Source organism: Monodelphis domestica, chromosome 2 (assembly GCF_027887165.1).
Source record: "Monodelphis domestica isolate mMonDom1 chromosome 2, mMonDom1.pri, whole genome shotgun sequence".
NCBI classification, from domain to species: Eukaryota; Metazoa; Chordata; class Mammalia; order Didelphimorphia; family Didelphidae; genus Monodelphis; species Monodelphis domestica.
The window spans coordinates 513,699,101-513,724,869 of NC_077228.1; the positions used below are offsets into that span (position 1 = coordinate 513,699,101).

At 41.5% G+C, this 25,769-nt stretch overlaps 1 protein-coding gene and 1 long non-coding RNA gene across 22 annotated transcripts in view; one reads left to right on the forward strand and one right to left on the reverse strand.

Annotated features, from left to right (window-relative positions):
* Positions 1-25,769, reverse strand: part of NCOR1 (nuclear receptor corepressor 1) — a 179,951-nt gene that overhangs the window by 14,299 nt on the left and 139,883 nt on the right. For 12 of the 21 annotated variants that reach the window (XM_056819669.1, XM_056819665.1, XM_056819677.1 and 9 more), the window contains 17 exons: positions 25,246-25,366; positions 25,030-25,134; positions 24,568-24,668; positions 21,425-21,593; positions 19,345-19,485; positions 15,785-15,868; positions 14,546-14,802; positions 13,676-14,036; positions 11,572-11,805; positions 9,602-9,811; positions 8,788-8,937; positions 8,064-8,234; positions 6,330-6,495; positions 5,297-5,802; positions 2,543-2,671; positions 1,695-1,861; positions 1,235-1,458 (listed from right to left, as the gene is read on the reverse strand). In XM_056819669.1, the coding sequence (XP_056675647.1) occupies positions 1,235-1,458; positions 1,695-1,861; positions 2,543-2,671; positions 5,297-5,802; positions 6,330-6,495; positions 8,064-8,234; positions 8,788-8,937; positions 9,602-9,811; positions 11,572-11,805; positions 13,676-14,036; positions 14,546-14,802; positions 15,785-15,868; positions 19,345-19,485; positions 21,425-21,593; positions 24,568-24,668; positions 25,030-25,134; positions 25,246-25,366 (3,296 nt within the window). The remainder of the gene's footprint in view (positions 1-1,234; positions 1,459-1,694; positions 1,862-2,542; positions 2,672-5,296; positions 5,803-6,329; positions 6,496-8,063; positions 8,235-8,787; positions 8,938-9,601; positions 9,812-11,571; positions 11,806-13,675; positions 14,037-14,545; positions 14,803-15,784; positions 15,869-19,344; positions 19,486-21,424; positions 21,594-24,567; positions 24,669-25,029; positions 25,135-25,245; positions 25,367-25,769) is intronic. The other 9 variants (XM_056819678.1, XM_056819676.1, XM_056819666.1 and 6 more) reach the window with 3 other exon arrangements.
* LOC103094005 (uncharacterized) lies at positions 162-12,028 on the forward strand. Its single transcript, XR_463532.3, has 3 exons — positions 162-389; positions 11,401-11,510; positions 11,785-12,028. It is a non-coding gene; the product is annotated as an uncharacterized LOC103094005 (long non-coding RNA).

The window sequence follows — 25,769 nt, forward strand, 5'->3', positions numbered from 1 at the left end:
GAAAGTGGCCAAAGACACCAAGGAGGCCTCGTCCCTCTGTGAAACCAGGTTCCGAGCTCTCGCTTCATCTGTTGCTGCCTTGGGAGTCAGGACAACCACTACTATGTCACAGTCCAAAAACAGTCTTCTGCCTAATCTGTTGCTAGGGGGAATTAGCTAATAACTGACAACACGGGCCTTCTTGCAGCTAGTAGCGGGCCTAGAATGTTCAGGATTGAAAGTGGCTAACTTCCTGATATTCCTGCACTCCTCCACCATGAGGTCCTCCTTGCTAGCGCCTCCATGGAAGCACTTGGAAGGCCTTTTCCACTGATCACTATGGCTCATGATCCATTGACTACCCTCTTCCCTTGAGTCTAATTCCAAATTTTCTTCTGTCTACTGGGAAGGTAAAGAGAATTACTCTAATTTGGACATTTTGGCGGGGAGGTGGGGGATTTGAGAAAATTCACCTAGAAAGCAGCTTCTCATCCAGGCTGCTGCCCCTACCCAGAAACAGAATCTCCTGGGATATGGAGCTCCTCTGGAACATCCAAACTCTGACTGTGAAGTCCAATATTTGCTGTTGTTAATAAGCCTTTCTCAGCCCATTTAACATTTCAACTGGACTCAGAAGGCAGGATGCTCAAAAGTGTCCCTTTAGAGAGGCGGGAGCTTTCACATTTCTTAGTGTACACTAACCAGTCACTCTATCCTCTACTTAAGAGATACTCATTCCTCATCACTGACTACATAAAGAATACTTTAAAATAAAAAACAAAAACAAGGTGTGAATAAGCACCACAAAGGGGATGAGAAAAGGCACCCGAGTAGAATCCTCCTCTCTGAGCTCTCTGAGCCAAAATGAAAGAAAACAATTTAACTCATCATCATCATCTCTGTGATCCATAAGAACCACAAATGAGGGGGCAGCCGGGTAGCTCAGTGGATTGAGAACCAGGCCTAGAGATGGGAGGTCCTAGGTTCAAATCTGGCCTCAGACACTTCCCAGCTGTGTGACCCTGGGCAAGTCACTTGACCTCCATTGCCTAGCCCTTACCTCTCTTCTGCCTTGGAGCCAATACACAGTATTGACTCCAAGACAGAAGGTATGGGATTAAAAAAAAAAAAAGAACCACAAATGGATGTGCTCTTTGGGTGTGATGACAGGCACCAAAAAGACTTGCTGATAGGTGCCGATCACTTTTAATATGGGGAAGTCAGTTCAGCACCAAGTTTATAGCAAATCCTTTACCTTGTCCTGGATTTATCAGAGAGATTCTCAGGAGACACCCTGGAGCCAGGCCGAGGATGAAGAACAGCCTGAGGCTGGGTTTCTGGACTGTACCGGCTCGATGCTTTTGCCCTCCCAGGAGTAGATACTAAAGGAGATGCTGAATTCTGGAATGTAGAAGTGGGAGGCTGCTGGGAAGCCTGCGAGGCAACTTGGTTTCTAGCAAAATCTTGTGTAATAATTTGCTGTTAATGGGGAAAGAAGGAGGTGGTTAAGCATCGGTAGCACACCCATGCATTCTAACAGAAGAATTTGGCATTTAGAGGAGAAAAAAAAAGCAGGTGGGGTGGATGGGAAGGGGATGGAGACCACAAAGAGAAAAGGGATCTCAAGAAACTCGAGCCATCCTTGCTGGAACCTCCCCTTAGGGACACACCAGAACACACACCAAACCCATCAGAAAGCACAGTGAGAAGCTTACACAGATATGGTCGGCGAGGGTGATGAGGCGATGGGTCCGGGGAACCTGTCCCATTCCTTCTGCTTGGGAAGAAGTTGGTGGTGGTGGCAGTTGTGGCTGTGGAGATGGAGACTCCTGTTGGGATCGGTATCGAGGCAGCGATCCATCGTACTGTCTACTGGGATCACCTGATGGGTGACACCAAGGGGATTTTCAGTGAGGACTTTCTCCCAACACTAAGGATCAGAGATTAAGCTAACTTCAGAGGTGTCTCTTCAAAGAACTTGACATATAACTCACAACACATTTAAAATCGTTTTCAAGAGGGAAAAAGCCCTAAACATTTCATCACTTTCAGAAAGATGACGACAACAGAAAGGGAATAGATTCAAGGTCAGAGCAGTGACACCCAGTCCACTCTAACAACCAATGCTTGTCTTTTCTTGGATCAAAATGTCGACGATCCACAAAAGAGAATGAGAAACCAAAGTTTCTTCAGTAAGTAGCTATTTGGAAAAGTGAATCTATGTAAGGATTCAGATTCATTCTAAGATTTTAAAAACTCTAAGATTTTTAGAGGCAAAGACTTTACTGAAAGGTCATAATAATCTGAAACATCAATTTGAACATTTTTAGCTAATGCTAAGAATGAAGAGCACATGCACATACTAACATCTGTCCAACACACACAAGTATACTGGTCGGCGTAAGATCCATCCTTTAAAAAGTCAAGCCGTAAGCACCGCTGATTCACAGTTTCATAGGTAATTCTCTTTTTCTGTTCTTCTTTATAATAGGCAAATGCTCATGCTTTTTGATGGTGGTCAGGCAATAAACACAAAGGGCCTAGGCCTTCAGAAAAGGCTTACTTTCAGCTGGGGTCGTCTTAGCAGCCTCCTGCGGGTAGGCCTGCAGTTTTTCCTGGGGTGGTGCTGGTGAACTGGCAGGGCTTATCACCTCAATAGCATCTCCAGGTGGTTCATATCGATGAGATGACACTTCAAGAAAGGGAAGGCATCTTATTTGAAAACAAATCATCTTGAAAATTTAACAGAGCAAAATATTTTCAACCTGCCCACAAATTTCAATGAAAAAACAAGAAGAATCCTCCATTCCCTCATTGATGACCCTTAATTAAGGAACCAGAATAAAGCAACTGATTTGTATTTTTAAAGATGTCTTTACCACAATTAATAGTTTCCTCAATGTTACAAATCACAAGGAATAGATAATACCATGGCACCACTTTGTGAGTCCTTTAAATAGGCAAATAACAGGCAAGAGAAGAAGTGAGACTATCCTGGGAAAGATGCCTCAGTGGTGCACTTTTTTAGAACTGGATAATGCAGGCACAGGCCTCGAGAGCTGATTGCCTAATTCTGTTGGTTTGGTATGATGCAGATGATTCACATCCCTTAAAAAGATTTATAAGCCACCCAAACTGTTTCGTAGACATGATACTTTTCAAAAGCAACTGGTGAAGAACCACCTGTAAGTATTTTTGCAGACAACTGGAATGAGACTTACTGAAGTCACTTCAAAGAAATTCTAAATGACTGAGAAAAGCCAAGGCAATTTAGGGAAATGTGAGGGAATATTTTGAGGAAAACAAATGGCCCTTAACTCCAACTGGAGTTCTTGGCAAGAAAAACAGATGGAGAGCTAGTGGAAGGAGAATCTGCTAAGATCTGTGTTTAACTTTCCAAATCATAAAATAACAAAACCAAAACGACTGCTGTCTTCAATGCCCAATTATTCCCCCTAGAGAGCATGACTACACCTTTAGGGCATGGTTCTATACACACCAAAGGAGCTACAATTCCATGAAACAGTAACATGTCGCTTCCTTGTTTTCAATTTTCTCAGAGGTTGGAAATGCTGAAGTGGGCAGATAACACATTGAGTCCAAGATTAAAAAAATAAATAAGGGCAGAGGGCAGCTAGGTGGCTTAATGGATAGAGCACCAGGCCTAGAGACAGGAGAATCCTAGGTTCATATCTGGCCTCATACACTTCCTGGTTGTGTGACTATGGGCAAGTCACTTAACCCTCAACTGCTTAGCCCTTATCACTCTTCTGCCTTGGAACTAGTACTTAGTATTGATTTTAAGAAGATATGGGTTTAAAAAAAAACTTTTGAAATAAAAAATAAAGGGCAACATTAGCATTATCTTCTGAATCTATCCTAAATCAGAGGCAAGAGTTGCAAAGTCCAACTTCAAACAAATGATTTTAGTGTGTGTACAATGACCTGGTAAAGGACAAAATCCTCCTATTTCTTGAACTGTCACACTTAGTTCTTAGGACTTCCCTTGAATGATTCCCATCCCATTTCTTACTCCCCACCCCCCCCACCCCAGCTCTCAGGCCTTCATCCCTTTGCCACATAGTTCTTTAAGATGCATTCTTTTGAGGACGGTCACATCCATGGTATGACTGAGTTTTTATCTTATGAGAAATCTCCCCAGCAGTTTGTCTCATGCTGCTCATCCTTGTATGCTACATATTCCAGGCCAGCCACACATGCCAACTAGACAAAGGCAGATGGGATGATCCTGCTATCTATCCATCCCATATTACATCCTGGCCACAGGGCTCTCCCAAGCCTGGGTTGTGTATTTCACCTGTAGAAGAAGGAATCACAGGACCCTCTTCACTGTCCAGTGGATACCATAGAAAGAAAAAGCCAAATGCAAAAGAGAACCACACTGAAAAACCCTCACTTTCTGTGCTAGTAACAACTCTAAAAAGGCCAAGGGACCAGCAAATGGGGTTAAATGACTTGCTTAGGTTAGGAAAAATTTAGGAAGGCCAGATCTGAACCCAGGTTCTCCCCACTCTAGGCCTGGCTCTCTATCCCCTGAGCCATCTACGCACACATAAAAAAGCCAACATACAAAGACAACAGAAGAGAAACCAGGGAACTCTGTCTTGCTCAACCTAAGACTTGAATTATAAATGCATTGAAAAAAGGAAGCCAAAAGAGCAATATTCTTTAAGTCAGATGTCAGTGCACAGTAGTGAGTGTCACACCTTCTACCCTGAGAACTATTCGTCCTCTACTCTCCCTGATGTTAACTGATGAATGTTCAAGGTATACTATGATAGAAGAATTTACCTGAACAAAACAGAATTAGAAGAGCAAGGACCATAGAGGAAAAAACAATCTATACACGTGTGCACACATGTAAATGAACAAAGTACATACACATCTAACATATGGCCAAGCATTGCCTGGATTATGGACTCCTATTCTATTCCATTAACGTGCATAAAGAAAGGCAATTGACTGCGTAAATGATTCCAAAGCTCACTGAAGGTGAAATAGTGTCCCGCCTGCCTAGTTCTTTCCAGTGTCTCACTTGGGACTCTGGCACTGGCTCTATAAAGAGGCCCAAAGCCTCTGTCAGCACTTCCCTAGAGAGCCTCTAAGTGTCTGACCAGGACAGTGGTGCCAGCCATTGCTCTTTGGTGCGTTCCTTGCCTTGGTTAAAGCCACAAGCCTCTTCTCATCAAACTCACAATTCAGAAAGCCTCTGGCCTCAACCCTAGGCCTGCTCTAAGCAGCCTGGTGCCGAGAAACTGACCACCAAGGCTTCGCAACTTGAGCCCGAGATACGTACAACTACTAGAAGAGTCGGAGCTCTGAGAGCCACGTTCTCGTGCGTCCTTGTCTGAGGCAATTTGCCTGGTGATGATGACGTCAATGAAGTTGGCCGCAGTGATTGTGGTCTTCCCCAGCGTCCTTAACTCCTCCTCATACCGAGATTTAGGAGGGGGGACTTTCTCCTTCCCAGCCTCTGAATAGACGATCGAAGAGGACTGGCCCTGGGGCTTGCCGCTTGGGAAAGCCGAGGAGGTGTACGGGCACTGGGCAGACCTCTTGTCACCCTCCAGGGTTTTCTGCTCCAGTGGTGACGGCTGCTGCTGCTCACTAACCATTGCTGACCTGCCCCTCAAGTTCTCCTCCAGCCTGGATGTTTCATGCTTGCTCTCCTTTGCTTTGGTCACTTCCATCTGAGGGGCAGAAGCAGCTGCATCCACCAGGGCAGCCAAGGCATCTGCAGCAGTGTTGTAGCGGGAGGCAGGTAAGCCTGGAGTTAGGGAAGGCCCGCCAGGGGGCAGCTGCCTGTAAACAAGTAACATCAAAAATGATTGACAACAAATCAAAGGGCACGTCAGGTGGAGAGGAAAGAAAACTGGAGACAGTCGGAAAACAGGCGCTCCAATGCCCACTCTACTGCTTCACTGCCCTTCGCCTCGGTGTCCACCACGGACACCTCCGTGACGTCCGTGGGCCCTGCCTAGCTCATGGGGCTGCTGTGAAGCTTACATGCGATGAGGGAGTCAAAGTACTTGGTAAACTAAGAAACAATGTCAGTGTGAAGTCTTATAATTCCTGACAATGACAATGAATTGAAAAACCGGAAAGCCAAGGATTTCAGCTGTGACTGCTTGTAGGGACTGAAGGCACCTAGGAAGGATGGGCCTATTCACTGAGAGCAGCACCGAGACCATGGATTCACCACCCAAAAGTCAACACTTGTAGAAGAGAAGCAGGTTTTTAGGTCATAAATACATTCAGTTTTAACCCATCCAAAAAGGTGAGCAGGAGCGAAAATCTATTCCTTGGTAAGAGATGTACGCGGAACCTACATGATGCGCAGCTGGGCAGCAGGATCCAAGGGGGTGATGACGCTGGTTCCGTTGGGTCCTTGGAAAATCGTGGATCTTTGCTGTAGAATATTTTCTTGTGTCCTCACTGAGGGGGAAGGGGAGCGGACGTAGCCATGGCTGCCAGGCCTTCCAGGCTGCTCAGAACCTGCAACAGTCAGACGGAAATTAGTATAGTGAGAGGGAACAGGAGGCCTAGAAGCTCCCCCATGTTGTCAGTGTTAAGAGGAAGAAGGAAGCCATTGGGGGGGGGGGGGGGGGGTGACTATCCTCTTCTTGGCTGTCTTTTGTGTGACAACTTCAAGTTCTGATTATTCAAAAAACAAGCAGCCTCAGAACAGAGAAAAAAGGAGCATCCAATCATGTTACTCCCTACCTTCCTGCCATTACCCACACAAACTGCCTGACAGTCCTGGGGTTCCGAATGTGCTGAATTAGTACTGTTCTGAAAGCCTTTTGGGAAAGCCTCAGGCACCACAGTTAATCCTAACCTTATTTTTCAATCATCTCCTCTCTGGCCAATTCACCTGCCTTGGCTACCAACTCATTTTCCCCACAACTTTCTAAGACCAATGTGCTCCCCTCTACCATCACACCATGCCTTTGTGCTTTGACTCCTCCTTTGGAATGGAAGCTTAAGGGCAAGGACTGTTTTTGCCTTTGTCGCTGTATCTTCAGTCCTCAGCACAGGGAGGTATATGAAGCACACAATAAGTGATTAACAAATGTTTTGTCATTCTTTCATCCAGTTACATTCAATATCTATTATTAATGGACAATTCTATAAAACAATAATTAGAATGAAAACAAAAGATTGGTTTCTCTTTTCTGGAATGAGAAAAAACAAAAACAAAAAGTCTTTTGCACTTTCTGGAACACCAATTAAGTAAGTGCCTGTCCACCCCAATGATAAAAGGATCAATGGGCATCTCAGAGCAGGACAACACTGGCCACACTAATCTGGCCAAAGACCACTTGGGGGTTCAGAATATGCAATATGGATTGGAGACACGGGGATAAAAATAATTTTGCTTTCTTTAAGAAAAACTATTGCAGGTAATGAATTTTTTTAACAACCATAATCTCATATTAAAAATTTCAAAAGGAAATAAAAATCTTATTACTTGACAACTACCAAGGTATATGAGTTAAATCTTACACCTTGGTATAATGAAAAGAATGCCTGAGTCTGGAGCACTGGTTTCAGGTCTGGAGTCTTCAATTAAGTTCTGTGGTGAGTCCTCCTCACAGTCCTCCTGTGACAGGAGATCCTAAATCTGTGTCATGGCCTCTTTCAGCAGGCTGGCAAAGCCTATGGAACCCTTTTCAGGATAAGATTTTTAAATAATTGGAAGAAATGCTAGACTTCAATTAGAAGTGAAAATAAAGGTGTAAATCCCTACCCTCACCCCCAACAAGTTCATGAATGTCCTGAAATCTACCCATGGGACTAACAGCTCACAGAGTAAGAACTTTCTGCTCCAAGAAATGCGAAAACTAAATGAGTGATTTTCAACTCTCATATTCTACACTTCTAGCTCACCTCTTAAGAGTCTACAGATGTTTGTTAGCATCAAAAGATTGGCCAGTACTATCAATGGTTTTAAGATTCCCAAATTCACTTTGGGAAACTTATCTTAGGTTCCATAAAAATGACCTTGCCTCTACCATCTAACAATAAAATAGAAAATGAATTTGACACCTTCCATCTCTTACCTTGACGAAGGTATAACTCTGAAGAGACAGTAGCCATTCGTTCTCTCTCCCGCTCTCTCTCCCTCTCTCTTTCCCTCTCCCGCTCTCGCTCCTTCTCCCTCTCTCTTTCTCGCTCACGTTCTCTCTCCACATTTGCAGCAGCAGCAGATGCAGCCAGATGTGAAGGGTGGCCTGTAAAACACACAAATCCTTTGGCTTCCACACTCCCATAAGGTACAGCCTCAAAACTTCAATTTTCAAATGAGTAAAACTTTTACAAAAATTTCTAGATTTGAAAACTATGCCTAGAGCTTATCATTAAAGGAGTTCAGATGAAAATGCTGATGAATACAATGATTTTGCAAAATTTCTCCAAGGCACAGGTCCACCAACAACCAAGAAATATCAGCTTGTTGTGGCTAGCTAAAAAACAGTGCTAAATAGTGCCACAGCAGTCAGAAAGACCTGGAAATAAGAGGGAAGGAAGAGAAGGAAGAGAACTGAATTCAAATGCCAGCTCTGATACTCTGTGTCAGGATGACCTTGGATATCACTGAACCTTCCCTGGGCCTTAGTTGCCTCCTGTCTAAAATGAGGAATCTGGATTAGATGAATACTAGGGCATCCTCCAGTTCTAAATTTATGCTCATGAAGAAACAGAGAAAAATTTCTCATAGGACACTGGTACAAAATCACTAGGCAACTCTCCTATTAACAATAAGGAAGATGAAGGACTCTTACTCACCTGGAGACATTGAAGCAGGATTGTAAGGTCTAGGAGGGAAGGTCAGCTGGGTACCTGGTATGTAAGTGATTCGCTCCATTGGAGGAGTACTTGTTCCCCCAGGATGAGGCACCAAGATGGTGGGAGGCATATTGGTCAAGTCAATGATTCCTGTAAGAAAGAGTAACAAATTGAAATGAGGAAGGTAGCCCTTGTTTTCTTATGCCTAATAGCAGGGGTGCGGGCTTCTGATATTTCCCAAGTCACCAACTCTTTGCTGTTATCCCTCTACCTGCTCTGCCTCTCAGCAGACATGTGGAACAAATGTCAACTGGGTAGACCGTACCCCATTAATTTTCCAGCTCATTCACCAACATAACAGGAACTTCCTAGGAATCTACAATTCTCGGAGTCCCACGAAGAAGCTGGCAAAAGGTTGGCTCTAAAGACCATGTCATGAAAATTGGAGAAGTTACCCTTTTGGAGCTCATTATTGAGTTCGTGCAGCCTGAGTGAAGCCTGGGAGAATAAAATGCAATGGAGTAGGGTAGTCAAAAGTGTTGAGCTTAAGATTCAACCTCTCCAGATATGTGTTCTTGGCAAATGATCTAACATTTCCAAGCCTCTTCAGCTTCAGAAGAAAGTGCTCTGCAAACTCTTAAGTACTATCTAGTCACATGAATGACATTATTATACACTGAGCACCACATGGGCTTCATGGATTTGGGAAGCCAACGAAAGCTCCATGGGACGGCGGTCTCGGCAAAAACCATACCAAAGTCTACCCTAACACGTTTGAGAGAAATTCTGCTTGGAGGAAACAAGAGAAACATACCTCTAGTGGCAGGATATGGGAGACCTAATTGTTGCTCTCGTGGGGAGAGTCCTCTGGCTACATCAGGGCGCAAATTAACTTGCATCTGTTGTGAGGTAATATAATCATTTAGAATTGTCTGCCTTGTGTTTTCCATTGCATAAAGCTGATACTGACTTGGGTAACCTGGTGTTGGGGAAAGTTGTCTCTGGAACAGGTATGCAGCAGCTGCTGTAGAAGAGAGAGAAAGTTCAGTCTCTGGAGAAGGCCCCCAAATAGCCTTAAGAAGTTCTACTGCTATTGGCAAACTATGATAAGTAAGAACAATTCCTTGTGCCACATACGTGTACTACCTCTAACCAGCTAGTTGGGTATTGGAGAGGTATGGAATGGTTAAAATTAATCATTTTTTCCAGTAGTTCTAATAACATCTAAGAGAATTCTCCAGTTTTCATTTCCAAACATTTCTAAATAGTGTAATTATAATGTTCTTCCAAAGAACCTCCTAGACCATACTTTTCAAGAGATTTAATTCTGTCCCATCAGATTCATGATAACACTGGATCAGAATGGCATATTTTTCTTTGCATAAATATACTATAAATAGTCATCTTTGTCATTCTTGGGGCAAGAAAGACTAGCTGGAGAACAATTAATCATGAATTACACATGTGAACAGAATGGACATGGTGACAGCTGGGTGGAGGGGAGAAATAGATCTAATCTGTGCTGATCAACAATTAGACCAAAAACACAGACCAAATTTAGATACAGGGCACACACACGGCATAATATGGAAAAGATCACAGTGAAGACTAACCCATTTTTTTCCTAAAAAACTTAGGATCCAATTTTGCATAAGGATAATAAACTAACACAGATCATAGATGTTTGATTTGAGGAAGAAAATAGAAGAGACCATAACCCTAAATAAAGCATTTCTTCTCCATAGGCTAAAAACCTATAATTTGCCTCTTCTGATGACTTGGTTTGTGCTTACACCTTGCCTTCTAGTTAACTCCTAGAAATTAGATGATCCACCAGATGACTGAAAATTTGCTTCCCCAAAGCCTAAGAACACTGATAAATAGCTTTCATATAATGTTTATAAGTTCTTAGAGGCATTTTCAAAATGTTATCAATTGCTCTCTGCAGTTGTAAGCTTGCATTTAGACTGCTTACTTAGGTGATAATAGCAAGAATGCAAAACCAAATTAAAGAAAACTGATTGGCCCAATGAACCCTAACCATGACATTCTCTTTGGGGCTATTGGTATGCCCCTTTCAAATTATTTTGTATTTAGTCTGTCTTTACTTTGCATTTATTTCTTGTATGCATATAATTTCAATGGAATGTGAGCTCCTCAAGGGCAGGAATTACTTTCCTTCTCTTGTCTCCATACCCCAGGGATCATGTATACTACCATTATAATGCTTGATGAATTGAAAAGGAAAACAGACACACATATTTTATTTGAAAAAGAGAGGAAGTTGACTAAATAGGAAAGCAACATAAGCAAAAGTCAAGGTATCTATGTAGCCTAGGAGGAAGTCTTTGGCCCTTGGGTTGTTTTCCTGGAAAATGTGTTTTCAGATGTTCTGAGTCAGTGGAGAGAATATAAATCCGAACCACAAACACCAAAGTAGCTCTCTATAGGCTGGGTAATATCAAGAGATGAGATTCAAGAGTTATGGGGGCTTTGGTAGTTAATGTTACTTTTACTTCACTAAAACTTCTAAGAGAATAATTATCCTTGGAAAGATCTCTGTTACTGCATGTTATAAATGTTGGTTGCCATGGAAATTTTCTCTATAAACAGATGACATTAAAAGGCTCCTCATGCAGTACAGGACTGTTCTAGCTTCTGGGTTCTTAAGGAGTGGATGGAGGTGCGGAGAAGAGAGGGAAAGTGTCTCTCATCCTATAAAGGTATTCTCTCTTCTTTTAAATAATAATATCGTAAGCTATCACTGCCCCAAACAGCACTCACCAGGGTCCAGTGCCCTGTGAAATGGCATCGCTGGATCCAGGTGTGTAGGAAGGTGGCTTCGATAGACCTCCCCTGGTGCACTGCCTCTGTGGTGGGGATCAAAGGGGCTGTGGGTGACGACAGGATCCACTCCTGGGACTGGAGACTTAGACGGTAATGGTCCACTTTCTCTTTGAGTAGGAGTAAGTGTGGACTTCCTTTCATGATTTGCAGACTTCCCAGAAGAAACGGCAGCTGAAAAGGATCATCATCCATGAAGACAGTTGATCTAATTTGCATTTATGGAACTGAGCAATTTATCAAGGATTTGGGTGAATGCATCTATTTTATCATTTTTAAAATGAGAATTCCATCTCTGAAAATAATTTTCTACTCAATCTGTACAAATGTAGAGAAAACAGTGATTAGTGTGCTTGGCTGTCTCTATAAACTCAATAAAGGCTAGGAATATGGTAGACTCATCCTTGTACCTTTTGCAGGGCAGGGAATACAAGACCTTATCCTTAGGAGATACTCAATATTTGAATTACAATGAAGTAGGTGGACACATGAGATTCTGAAAGGAGGACCCCTTTTGGAATTGAGAAAAACGCCCCATTTTATACTTTTTATATCCCCCACACTTAACACAGTGCCTGGCACATATTAGATCTTTGTTGACTTGTTTTTCAATCACGTCTAACTCTTTATGACTCCATTTGGGGTGTTTTTGAAAATATACTGCAATGGCTTGTAATTTCCTTCTCTAGCTCATTTTACAGATAAGGAAATGGAGGCAAACAGGATTAAGTGACTTGCTCAGGATCACACAGCTAGGAAATGTCTAAGTCAGGATTTTAAACTCTAAAAGATGAGTCTTCCTAATTCCATGCCCAGTGCTCTGTCTACTATGTCATCAGGTCGTTAATGTTTATTGGCTGACTGATTTTGAAATGAAACGGTCAGCAATATGATGCTGCAGATCATCCTTTCCCATTAAGCCTCCATTTAATCATCTAACTCCCATCATTAATAATATTATCCTCATCACCATTTCTTTCCTCAATGAAAACAATTTTCTGACTTCTCAGTTTGGACTCCTCCTTTCCCCCTGCAAGCCATAATCTTAACCTTAATGACCTTATTACTTCCAGTCGTTTGACACAGTCTCATAGTCTTATTTTCACTTTCTTCCCCCTTTAAACTTTCTTGTGAACAAAAAAATTAGATAAATCTTCTAAAGCTCCTTATATTAAATACAAAATTCCACCTTTGTCTTCCTTAATCCCACACCAACATTTGTCCCATTCAAGCTCACTGCTTATTAATCTTCAACATAGACTACAATTGAGAGTTGGAGTCACATAACTATTTGCAAGCTGACTCCCCCATTAGACCAGGAGCTCCTTGAGAATAAGGACTGTCTTTTGTCTTTCTATATATCTTCTGCACATAATACATGGCTACATGGCTGGTATATAGCAGGCTCTGTGCTATGTGTCTTGCTGCCTTTAAAACCAAACCGAAAAGTGAAGGCCAGCTTTAGTGGGTGGGAGGCTCAGTGCTATTCTCAGGGAAAATAGGGCAAGTCACATTTCATGCTATATTTTCTCCTCATTTATATAAATAAAATTAGTACTACAAGGGAATGTATGAACAGAAATGGAACCCCACCCATTTGGCTTTGGGGTTAGTGCCATAAGGAGTGTATATTTAAGGACTTTAAGTTCATTTCGGGGAAGGAAAAAAGGCCTGGCCAAGCTAGTAAGCAACAATGGGTCAGGGTTGGGGGCTGCGGGTCACAGAGGACTAGGAAGGCAGCTCTCTCAGAAGCCTCCTTAGCCATACCTGCTTACTTCCTTTCGTATCTAGGTGGCCACTCTAACACTGTGCCAACAAGGTGACTGTTTGTTAGCACTCATTTCACATTGTACTAATTCACATGTGTTTGCCTTCTGGTGACTAAGAGAGAAATGTGGTTACACACATCGAAACTGAGTTTCTTTTTCACATCCATTTTGGATTCATGATCATTTAGATTCTAACTTGAAAAAGGACAGCCCTGAAATGTGACAGGCATAAAGTTCCAGGAGGAGAATGAGACAAAGCTACAAAAGATGCATACCTTCAGAAGTTCTGTTCATCATGGGGGAACCTCTGGACATGGTGCTCTGATAATTCACAGGTGTTCTCCTTGCACTGGTGTCGTCATAAATCCCAGGACTCAGTTGTGCTTTGGGAGGTTCATGAAGTGTTGACCTTAGAACAGAGGGCCCTGAGCTAACAACTGATGTATGCCGGGAACGGATTGGTTCTCCAGCTTTGACATCTTCATATTTTCCACGTTCAACCACTTTGATGTTCTCGGGAACCATTTCCAACTGAGATAATCCACGAGGGAGTTTACTGGGGCCTGTGATTAGGGACTTGACATTATGTTTAATAGCAGATTGACCAGAGCTACTTTCATATTTTATAGGTGTACCCTAAAAAGAGAAAAACAAGTACCATAAATATTTTTCCCAGGGTACAAAAAAGATTTAAGTAACAAAACAAAACTGTTTTTACTGTTTCAGGTATTTGACATGAACCATCCGATTAAATCTCCTTGTTCTGAATAAAAAACACTACAAGCTCCAAACAAAATAATTTTTACTCTGATGATAGCTTCTGTGTTTATATTCTTGTCCCAACCCCAACCCCTTCAAAAAAATGTCATAAAGCTCTATAAGCACTGGGTCTTCATTTATGAGGTTTTTATGGAAACATGGAACAAAAATGCATTGTGTGGTTGAAAGTATGCGGGATTTAAGGTCACAAAATCTAGGTTCAGGTCCTGTCTCTGGCCATTGCTTCTGTAGCAAAACCTTCATTAAAAATGCTGGGGCAGGACTAAATGATGTCTAAGGTCTCTTCCAGAACCAAATCTGACATCTTCTCTCCAAGCGGAACTGCTAAATGCAAAGCTTAGGCCTAACGTCTATACCTTTATTACCTGAGAAATGGAACCTTCAATGATGGGCCTGGTGCTCTGGATGACTTCTGGAGTTTTTCGGCTTTCCTGACTTAAAAGATCTTGTCTTGGAATTTCATGAATTGAACGTCCCATTTCTTTGATGGTGGTGACTCCATCATAGGGCTTTCCTTTTGTTATAGCTCCTTCAAATGCTCGGATGGGAGGACTCTCTCTTTTAATCTGCTTGGAATATTTAAGGCCTTCTTCAAAGCTTTCAGTTGTGGCTCTTGGTGTACCTTCCAAAGAAAAAATTAAACAAGTGCTTAGCCAACGCCATTAGAGCAATACTTCCTACCTTAATGACCCTGCACATGTCAGGAATGCAATTCCTTAGAACTGAAAGAGGATTGACTGAAAACAGTATTTGACTGGCAGTCAAGAGATCTGAGTTCTAGTCCCAGCTCCATCAGTAACTATATGGGTCATCATGGAAAAGTCATGAACTCTTCAAGACTTCATTAGTTCACTCATCAAATGAGAAAGATGGATCAGATTATATTTAAGGTGCTTTTCCAGATCAAAAGTTGTTGATCATCATTTTAAAGCATTGTTACAGGTATAATTATTACCAAAAAGTAGTTATTGAGAATATTTATAAATATAAAAGAATACACACCTATACATTTTCTTTCTTACTTCTTTTTTTAACTCTTACCTTCTATCTTAGAATCAATACTGTGTATTGGTTCCAAGGCAGAAGAGTGGTGTAAAGGCTAGGCAATGGGGGTTAAGTGACTTGCCCAGGGTCACACAGCTGGGAAGTGTTGGACGCTAGATTTGAACCCAGAACCTCCCATCTCTGGGCCTGGCTCTCTATCCACTGAACTACTCAGCTGCCCCCTTTCTTACTTTCTTTTCAAATGCCTTACCTTCTGTGTTAATATCAATTCTAAGACAAAAGTATGACAAGGACTAGGCAATCAGGGTTAAGTGACTTGCCCAGGGCCACAAAGCTAGGAAGTATTTGAGATTAAATTTGAACCCAGATTCTCCTGACTTCATGGCACTTTATCCACTGTACTACCTAGGTATCCTAGAGCCTATAAAATTTCAAATAAGTCACATCTACCAAAAAAATTTTAATTAAGACTTAAATCTCATAAGAATCTAACAGTAAACTAATCCCCAAAGGGCAGGCTTCATACACGTAATGTCAAATAAACCATCTGTGTCAACAAAAGGGAAAGAAATATACAGTTAAGAAAATGATTAATTTACCTTGCATTATAGAACCAGACAAAACTGTTCTCTCTTTAAGATCAGAATGAGGGCTCCCCCTGGGCAGAGCACGGCATATCAACCCTTTCAAAAAGCAGACAATCAAATATAATGAGTAAACCTGAGAACTCACAAATATTTACTATATCTCATACAATGAACATTTTAAAAATGTCTTTCATGTTAGAATGAATAGCAGTAACATGTGAGGGTTCACAATACAGACCCATTATATGTCAAAAGTTAAATAGATGCTTAAATATAAAATGGCTAAGGCTAAGAACTAGTTTAGGTCAAGAGCAAAAAGGAAAGTTATATTTGAAGTTAAGACCCTGAAAGGGTAGGGAAAGGAAATATGAGAACAAGGACAAAACAAACAACAACCGCCCAAGTTTATTGAGAGTGGAAAAAATAACCTAAGAAATATGCAAAGGTTGCCCAAAAAGGGGAAATAAAAGGCAAATCAAGCCCTCTTGAGTGCAGGGATTCCTCAAAGTTCAGTCTTTGATAGACCCTGTTCCTTTTTCCTTCTGCCTGATAAGGAACCTGAGAAATTCCCATGGGTTTTAACAGTCATCTATATATATGCAGATGATTCAGTTTCAAAGAAGGCCCCCATTCTTCCCAAAACCTCAGCACCACTTCACTGACGAAGATTTTAAGTTGGCTGTCCTGGAAGCATCTCAAACCTAACATGTCCAAAACTGAACTCATTGTCATTCCACTCAGAACTACCCCTCCCTCAAGCTTCCCCAGTGCTATCCAAAGTACTTATATCCTTCTAGGCTCACAGGTTTATGAACTCGGGATTTTCTCAACTCTGCATTCTTCTTTACCCCACCCAGCAAAGGAGTTGCCACACCTTGCCATTCCTGCCTCCACAATGTCTCTTGTGCCATCTCCTCTCTAATTACACAGCTACCATATTAGTTCAGGGCCTCATCAATTCTTGCCTGATTTACTGCAACCACCTAACTGATCGCCTCTAGTCTCTTCCCTACTTGAGGCTATCTCCTCCACTCAGCTGTCAAAGTGACTTTCCTTACGTGTTGATCTGACCGTGTCATTCAGCTACTCAGCCAACTCCCGGGGCTCTCTGGGGTCTCCAACACAAAACAGATTTCGCTGCTCACGCTGAAGTGCCTTCCTCGTGGGACATTATCTGCAATCCAGCCAAGCTGGTCATCTCTCTGTTCTTCCTACAAGGTAGGTACTCCCTTCCTTCTTCCTTCTGTGCCTTGATTTTGGCCTCCCCACAGTTCATGGTCTTCCTCCCACACAGCCTTGGGTGTTTGGCTACTTTGTACCTGTTCATTCTACATTGGTTATATATGTAGCTGTTGGTGTTCCCAACAGAATCTCAGGATTTTTAGCATAGCATGTGGTAAACAGTGAGTATTTAATAAATGGTTGCTGCCTGACTACAATTTTGAGGGACTACTGTACACGACCATCCATTACAGCTGAGGAAGTCTCCAGGTGTAACGACTTTTTGTGCCACTGGACCCAGGTTTCCAACACCGAGAGAGTGGGACTGTCTCTGTGCATCGACTTTTCCACTTAAATCTCCTTCACGTACAAGCGTCTTTGTGCACACTCATCTATCATAGATGAAAGCGCACAAAGACAATTGTCATTCTCGGTTACCGAGAGACTACTAGTACTGTACTAGCAGGGGATCAGGAACCAAAGTTTGACAGGTAACTGAGAGGGAGGAAACAAATAAAGAGAATCACCACTTCCCTCACAGGCAGAGCTGTCCCAGAGAAATTTAAGTTAATTTATGTCCAGAACTGAGAGGTAAGAGGAAATCCCCTTCAATCTCTGGTTTCTGTTCTCTTCTTTGGATGAGTGTTATCTGTGTTCTGTAATAGAAGAGATGATTCTCTTCTATTACAGTTCCCCTTAGTACATTGAAGAAAAGATGTCTAATTCTTCTATAAATTATAAGATCTATTTATTAGTTGATAGGTTTCGAATGGTTGGTTAGGGAAGAGGGAAACAGGAAGTCCCTAATCTATTTTCCACCCTAAAGTTTCTTCAAGGGGTTGAAACTCAGGTCTAGGGACCTAAGTCCCAGAAGACCTTAAGATCTTTGTGTAGTCAGATTGATGTATTTTCCTGAGACAAGAGATATAGTTTTTGAAGGAAATCTTTGGGGTGAATAGGCTTTTGCCTTCCATCAAAGGGAAAGAGTCTCTATCTACCACTTATAAAGAAAGACAGTTAATCTGGGTCTCTTCAGATCAATGAGGGATTTGTACCCAGATAAAATCAGTGAGATTTGCTCCTTTCCCTCTCAGTTCAGAAGACCAAAAAGAGTAAGATATATTCCCAACTGTTCACCTGCTTTTCTTAGCTGGAGATTCTAATCCCACCCCCCATCAGCAGTCAAAGTTCTTCTTGCATGAGATTTCACTGTAACATCCCATCTTTGCAATTTATTTCGTATCTCTCTCATCCACACTATCAACTACAAAATAATCCTCAGAGCTGTAGATCCAACTGAAGAGGAAATCATACTTATCAGTGAGGCAGAGTTCAAATCCTGAGTAAATGGCTTGGCTTCCATAGTTCTCAGTTTTCCAGAATGTAAATGAAGAGGACTGAATCGTGCCTCTTGATCACATGAACAAAAACCTCTTCCTTTTGCTCCCTAGCATTTTTCTGAGAGGAAAGAGTTCTGCCCCTGCTTTCTGTCTCTATTGGTCCAAGTTTTCTATTTGCAGCAGGTGGAGACTTTGGGAAAGAAAAAGCTCTTTTGGATATCTTTTGGATATATCCCTTGAAATATGTGAATACCCTCAGCTTCCCATCACTACCTTTAGCCCTTTATCACCAGCAGGCACTTGGTAGAAAGGCTTTGCTAGAGGGGAGGCAGAGACACTGACACCAACCACCACGTCCCAGAACCTACTGCATGCTCTATCACTACAACAAGAAGGAACTTGGAACCTTGAAAAGATGGTGCCTGGAAGCTTCCTCCTGGACCAAGGCTGATGACTCTGCTCAAAAGCCTTCGATGTCTCCTTAAAAGACTCCATAGCCTGGCAGAAAGATTTTGGACCCTCTCATAAACATCCTGCATCCCAGCTTACTTCCAATTGTTGGTTACACTCAACACTCCAGTCACCTAGGGCTCCAGGAGTTGGCCCTTTGATGGAACCTTCTATTTATTGCCTATTCTTGTGTGGCAATGCTTTTGCTCCCTTCTCTACCATGCACAGATCTCCTCAAGGCCCCAGGGCACTACTTCCTCAAGGCCTTGATAGTAGGAGCAACTTTTTTTTCTGTCTTGGTACAACGTTCAGCACTCTGCATAGTGCCCTGTCTACATTATCAGTGCCCAAGTTTTTCTGGAATTGAATTTCACAACTGACCTCAAATGGATTTAATGAGACAGCCTTATGGACAACAGCTTTTAAGAGTGATGTTTCCAGGAAATTACCTACCAAGACTTCTTTATAATCACTTGCACTTTTAGTATGTGTCAGCAGTTTATTGCTTGGCACAGACATCAAGCTCTTAAATGAATTATAAGAGTGACATGTAGATCTCACCTTCCAATGGGGCTGACACAGGAGATTCCCTCACTGACATCCCCTGTTTTATGTTTCCTTCCATGGAATCATAGCTTCTTTTTAAACCGATTTCATGAGCAGCCCTTGGACTCCTGGTTCCCTCTCGAGCATTCTTAATATCTACAGGACAGAGAAACATGTTTGGCCATTAGTTAAAGGTTCTGTGAGAACACAGAGCTATGAACTGTATAATACAGATCAGAGGAGCAGAATTTCACATATAAAAAGCATTCTGAAGATAAAGAAATGACTGGTCATAAAACATGCCTGTTCTGAAGGGCCTAAAACTTTTTTCCAAATATAAGCAAACAATACAATCAAGAGAAATCCTGCTTGTCAAATGAAAAAAGTTTGTCTATGCATGGGCTTTATTAGAGGTGCTTAAAAATTTCAAGATTGTCTTTATATCTGAGGAAGATGATACATTATGTCTGGTTTTCCAAGATTATATGGATAGGTGCATCCCAATTTCAATTTTACTGCTCTTTATACTGCGTCTGGCTATTCTATAGAAAAGAGATATTTACAAATAATTTTAAGAAAATACAAGCTTTTGTTCATTTGTAAGTGTGATTTAAAGTTAAACTTTAAAAACACCTCCTGGTCAAGAACAGGTGAAATCATGCCTCCATCAAACATAAACCTTTCTTTAAAAAGGCAACACCATTAAATAAGTCTTCCAGATAAAACCAAAAGTATTTCAATGGGGGAAATGAAAAAGACTGGGAAGACAGGGAGCTGAGGTGAACCTAGACCTGTGGTCAAAGAGGTAGAACATTAAGAGAATGTGACATGGTAGGAGGGAGAGATGGAATAGATAGTTAGCCTTTTCAAAAAAGAAAGTTAGCTCAGGGGAGACAGGAAAGCATCAAGAAAGAAATTCCAAAGAATAAACTATTTTAATGAAAAGGCAAAGGAGAAGCTCTTTAAAAATAGGCCTACGTGGTTGTCTGGAGGATTCACTGACTCAGACATTCCTATAACATATACAGAAGATAGAAGCAAGGGCAGGTAATGGAGAATTAATGCAAAAGCCAAGTACACGAAGCATGGCTAATAAGCATGGTTCAATCTCAACTGGGAAGGTTTTGAGTAGTTCAAGAGTCAGTGCTTGGCCCTTGACTGTTGATTTAAAGGTAAAGATGGCATCTTGTCAAATCTGTATGTGACTATAAAGCTGGAAAGAATAGCTAACATTTGGATAATGGGGTTAGGATCCCAAAATACTGACAGGCTAGTGCTTCAAGCAAAATCTAACAATATAGAATGTAATAGGGATAAAAGTCATGTCTTAAGCTTAGGTCAAGGAAAATCAGCCTCACAAGCCTAAAGTCTAAATGGAGGCAGCTTAGGATGACCTGAATTTAAATACTGCCTTAAGACATTTGCTAGCTATGTGACTATGAGCAAATCATTTAACTTCTTTAGCCTGTTTCTTCATCTGCAGAATGAGGATAATAATAACACCTACCACACCGGGTTGGGTGTGAACAAAAAGCAAAGCAAAGAAGATATATCAAGCACTTTGGAAACTTCAAACCTCTGTAAATGCTAGCCAGCCAGTATGATTATTGATGTTATTTTGCACACCATGCAATAACAAGGTCACTGAAAAACTGGAGAATCCAGAGATGGATGGACAGACATGCAGAAAGGTCTCCAAGTCATGCCCTAAGAGCATCCATGCAAGGAAAGAGGGTTAAAGTCCTAAAGAGATGGCTCCAAAGCAGACATGAGAACTTTTACAGAGCAGAAAGGCTGATGTACATAAAAAGAAGTAAATGAGGTCTGTTTTGCTTTACTAGGGAGGGCAGACCCAGAGCCACTAGGAATACCCTGCAGAGAAGTATGCAGAAGCTTCCAACAAGTTACAAAATAACTACAAGGGGAAGGGGCTGCCTCCCCCAGGGGAATCTTTCCCCAAGACTAGAGGACCATTTCTGAGGGATGCCAAGAAGGGACTCTTCTTCAGGAAAGATTTGAGGACTCTTGTCCTACTGAGATCCTGGGATGGGATTATTGTTGTCATGGGTCTACACAGTTCATCTTTGGTACTTACTGTCATATGACAAGATGTGTCCACTCTTCCCTTCATAAATCACGTGGCCTTTGGAGATGGCTTCCTCTCGGCTCTTCTCAGGGCTATTATCTTCCATGGAGAGTCTAGCAATTGCTCCCTTCACCACTGTTTCTGTTTGTATGCCAGACTGGGACAGAGCTGGAGTACCCTGACCCAAAATAAAGGCAATTATGTCATGAATGGATAACCTGAGTTTCAATCTACATACAACAGAATAAACCTAAATGCATTTTAACTGGATATTTCATAGAGAACAAGAGGCAGAGTGGTGCAATAGACAAAGAATTGGCCCTGGAGACAGGAGGACCCGTGGTCAAATCTTGTATAAATGAACTGGGCAACTGACACCAGTCCTGAGATCTGTGTGCAGAAGAGGGGCTGGGCTGCAATAAGGAAGAGAGCTTCCTTACCCTGGAGTCCTCCAAGCCAGAAGCTTCAAAAGGCCCAGTTCTCAGTCTTTTCCTGATCCCTTTAGATAATAGCAGGGAAATCATCAATCCTATTGTTTGAAGGGGCTAACAACTGTACACAGCAGAGAAAGGATATGCTTTAAAAGTGGGATGTTCTATCTATCTTATATTCCAAAGTCCTTTGGACCTCAGAAAGATTATCTGTGTTTAGAATGATAAACTTTTTAACAAAATTTCAAACAAAATAAGAAATAGTCAATCCCACCATCATACCTGTTAGCTAGAAAGCTCCTTGAAGACAAGGAATATAATCTTTTTTGGGTGGGTTTCCCACTATACTTTGGACACGGCAAGGGTTCAATGAATGTTTGTGAAATAAATTAATACATTTATGATGCCAAAAGTTTATGGAGGTTTCTGGATTACTTGGATTAATAAGAAAAATGTCTTTTAATGTTTGAGTAAACACATAAACACACATGAATTGTAACAGGTGTTCATATTACATGTCCATTGTGGACATTTATGTTTGGAGTCTGGTCCTCTGAATTTCCACTCAGCATGTTGAAGATTTTGTAAGCCAGAGTTCTGGGAAATTGCCTGGGGTACTACTGAGGGGGAGTAACAAGGCCACAGTCACACAGCCTGAGTGAATCTCAGTCTCCCTGAATGCCAGAACCATTGTCCATCCCACTCCTCTCTATTAGGGAGGCCAGTGGGAAATGAGCACATGAGCCCGTCTCAATTTTAGTTACTGTCTTCTAAACAGTAATTGTCAGCACTAAGATAGAGCTAAAAAGGAAAATAGGCATTTCCTATCTTGGCTGTTGTTTATCTTAGGGGAGGCAAAGAATATATGAAAATGGATTTAGAAAGTGAGGATGAGAGAGAGAGCTAGGAGTTTGTTCATTATTTTCTCAATCCTAACAATGAAAATCATGTAAAAACCCACTCTCTAGCTAAGAATAACTAAGGACACAGAAATCCACAGGCAGATTAAAAGCCCTGCAGTGCCAGGCTCTGAGTACATTGCTTCTCAAATTTCCTCAAATAGAATTTTGCTCTACTGGGTTTGAAGTTTTCATTTCAGACCTTCAGATCAAACTAACATTTTATAAAGGAATTAGACTAAAAATTACTAAAAAAAGTAAAGAATTTGTAGTAAGCAGTTTGCAATTAATTCAGCCAACCAAGTCATAATTTGTAAGAAAACAGCCTGCATTCTGGTGCTTAGGATATATCTATAGAATGTCTGGGCCAAGTCTCCACCTCTTTTACCAAAAAGTACCAAGTTTGTGTTCCTTCATTTAAACAACAAAAGCAAAAAAAAATGTACTTTTTATACACTTTTTAATTCTCCCTCTAGATGTACATATAAACCTCCAGAATCAGTCCCATAGTGGAAAACTTCTAGAGAGGCTGTGTAAAACTTGCATTTCTGTCTATAATTGGTAATGCCTATAGCCCTGCTTGCCACCATAGTCTGTGACAAAGGCATTATTGATTCTTCCCGCTTCCTTCAGCTCCACTGATTCTGAAGTCAAATCTCATAGATTTCCTAGATATGTCCAATCACTCACATGTATTGGTCCCTTCTGATCCTATCCTAACCTCTGCTCTTGTTCCAGTCCTTATCACATCTCACCTGGACCCTGGATTAGGCTCCTAACTTTGCTTCTCCCTCCAGTCTCAACTTTCATCATACATTCCCCTCAAGGCTACTGAACAAGACATTCAAAAAACAGACCCTGACCATGGCAACCCCAAGCTTCAAAAATCTTCAATGACTATCACTTCTAGGGAAAAAATGTCTATTTTTACTCTAATATTTAAAGTCCTTCACAATTTGGTTTCTATCCATATTCCACTTTTATTTCCTCTTTTAAAAAAATAAGTCCTTACCATTTGTAATAATATCAATTCTAAGGCCAAAGCGCACCAAGGGCTAAGCAGTGGGAGTTAAGTGATTTGCCCAAGATCACACACCTAATATATATCTGAGGACAATTTGAACGCAGGTCCTGAATCCAGGCCTGGTGCTCTATCCACTGTACTACTTAGTTGGCCCTCTTATTTCCTCTTAATACTCTTAATGTCTATTCAGTTCTAGTCCAAATAGGCTGAAAGATATTCTAAGGACACAGCATTCCACCTCTGCCCTCTATGCTGGTTCCAAGGGCCCCCCACCCCATGTCTAAAATACTCTTCTCACCTCTACCTCAAATTCTGAGCATCCTGCCAAATACAACGCACACTGTTATCCTTTCCTGAAGTCTTTCCTAATTGCCTTAGTTATTAGCCCTCTCTATCAAAATTATTTTCTATTTGCTACTAACTTTTTACATACAGTATCCACCCCCTCAAAAAAACTGTATCCCCTGTGCTTAGCACCATGCATTTCACAAAAGAGGGAGATAATATTTGTGGGACTGAACTGAACTTGAATTGAGTCCCCTTCCCTCTTTTGCAAACAGGTTTGCAACATCCCAGAAAATAATTTCAAACAAGCCCCCACACTTTAGTTGATAGTAGGATGCATTGAAAATATTCACAAGCATGCTATTGTCTCTGCCATCAGGCAACTGTTGACAGATTGAGCTCATCATTCTTGTAAAGCTAAATGAATGAGAGTTGGTCATAATAATTCTATTTGGAAACAAAGATAGCTATGCAATCCAGAGCTTTTAGACACTTAGAAATAGGCAAAATTACCTGAGTGATTGAGCCCCGGAGGGAGGGGATGCTTTCAACAGAAACTTTGCTAGCTGGGGTTCCTCGAGTGATACTTCCTTCTTGGATTGCTGCTGTCGTACCTGAGTCAAAATGAAATCAAAGGCAAAATGATATCCTCTTGGGTCAAACTGTTCATTATTGATAACCTCGAACTACCAAATTGATGGGAACTTGGGCGCATAACATGATGGGTTTTTAACAATGACTTTAGGAGAATTCTTCAGTATATATCTGTATAATGAAGGAATATAGGAGTCCAGAGTAGCCAAGTTAAAAACAAAATCAGAATTACAGAAATGAATGCCATCATTTATATATTTCCAAATGGAAAGTTCAACAGTGGCATGAACTGCCCTCATTCATTTACTTCCCCAGAGTTACTTCTCTCATCTTCCTGAAAGAATCCTATTTTTCCACCCATCCCATCCTGACAAGTATTACCTCGGACAACACCTTCATGCTGGGCTCTGACCAACAAGCCCTCAGGTTGGGAGGCCTGACCTCGGGGTGAGAATTCCTCCTGCTTGATATAGGGCAAGGAGCCAGCTGATCAAAACAAAAACAAAAACAAAAAAAAGAGAGAGAGGTCATGACTCCAGGGGCAAGGCAGGGGTACTCTTTGCCGGGGGTCAAAGCTAGGTGCCCTGGGATGCTTACCAGGCTTGGTTGGTTCCTGTTGTCGAGGCAATCCAAGAGATATTGACCCAACTGAAGGCTTTGCTGGCTCTGGTGTGTAAGAAGCTTGGCAATGAGAGGTTAAATAGGTGCCTGGGGTTCCCTGAAAGTACAAAGACCAAATGAAGACTTGGTGCTACCTTGCAGGCTTCTAGTTAAAAGACATATTTCTAAAAAGGAAGCTCTTGATGCTGTGTTCCCTACAATTCTGAGTATCTATGAGGGAGAAGCTCTCATTATTAGGGCTTAAAAAAAGAGATGATCCTTCTTTGAAATTAGTGTAATTACCCACAAGTGAAAACAGACTTGGTAGCCATGTCCTAAAAGAATGTTTCTATAAACAAATTATGTTGATACACTGGGAATTATTGAAGCAAAGACAGAACTAGAAGTGCCCATAGAGGTCATCTAGTCCAAAGTCCACACTTTAAAATATATATCAGCAGCATTACGTCAGCTGCTGGAATAACTGAAAATATTTGTACCACGATGCATGAGAAAAAGTC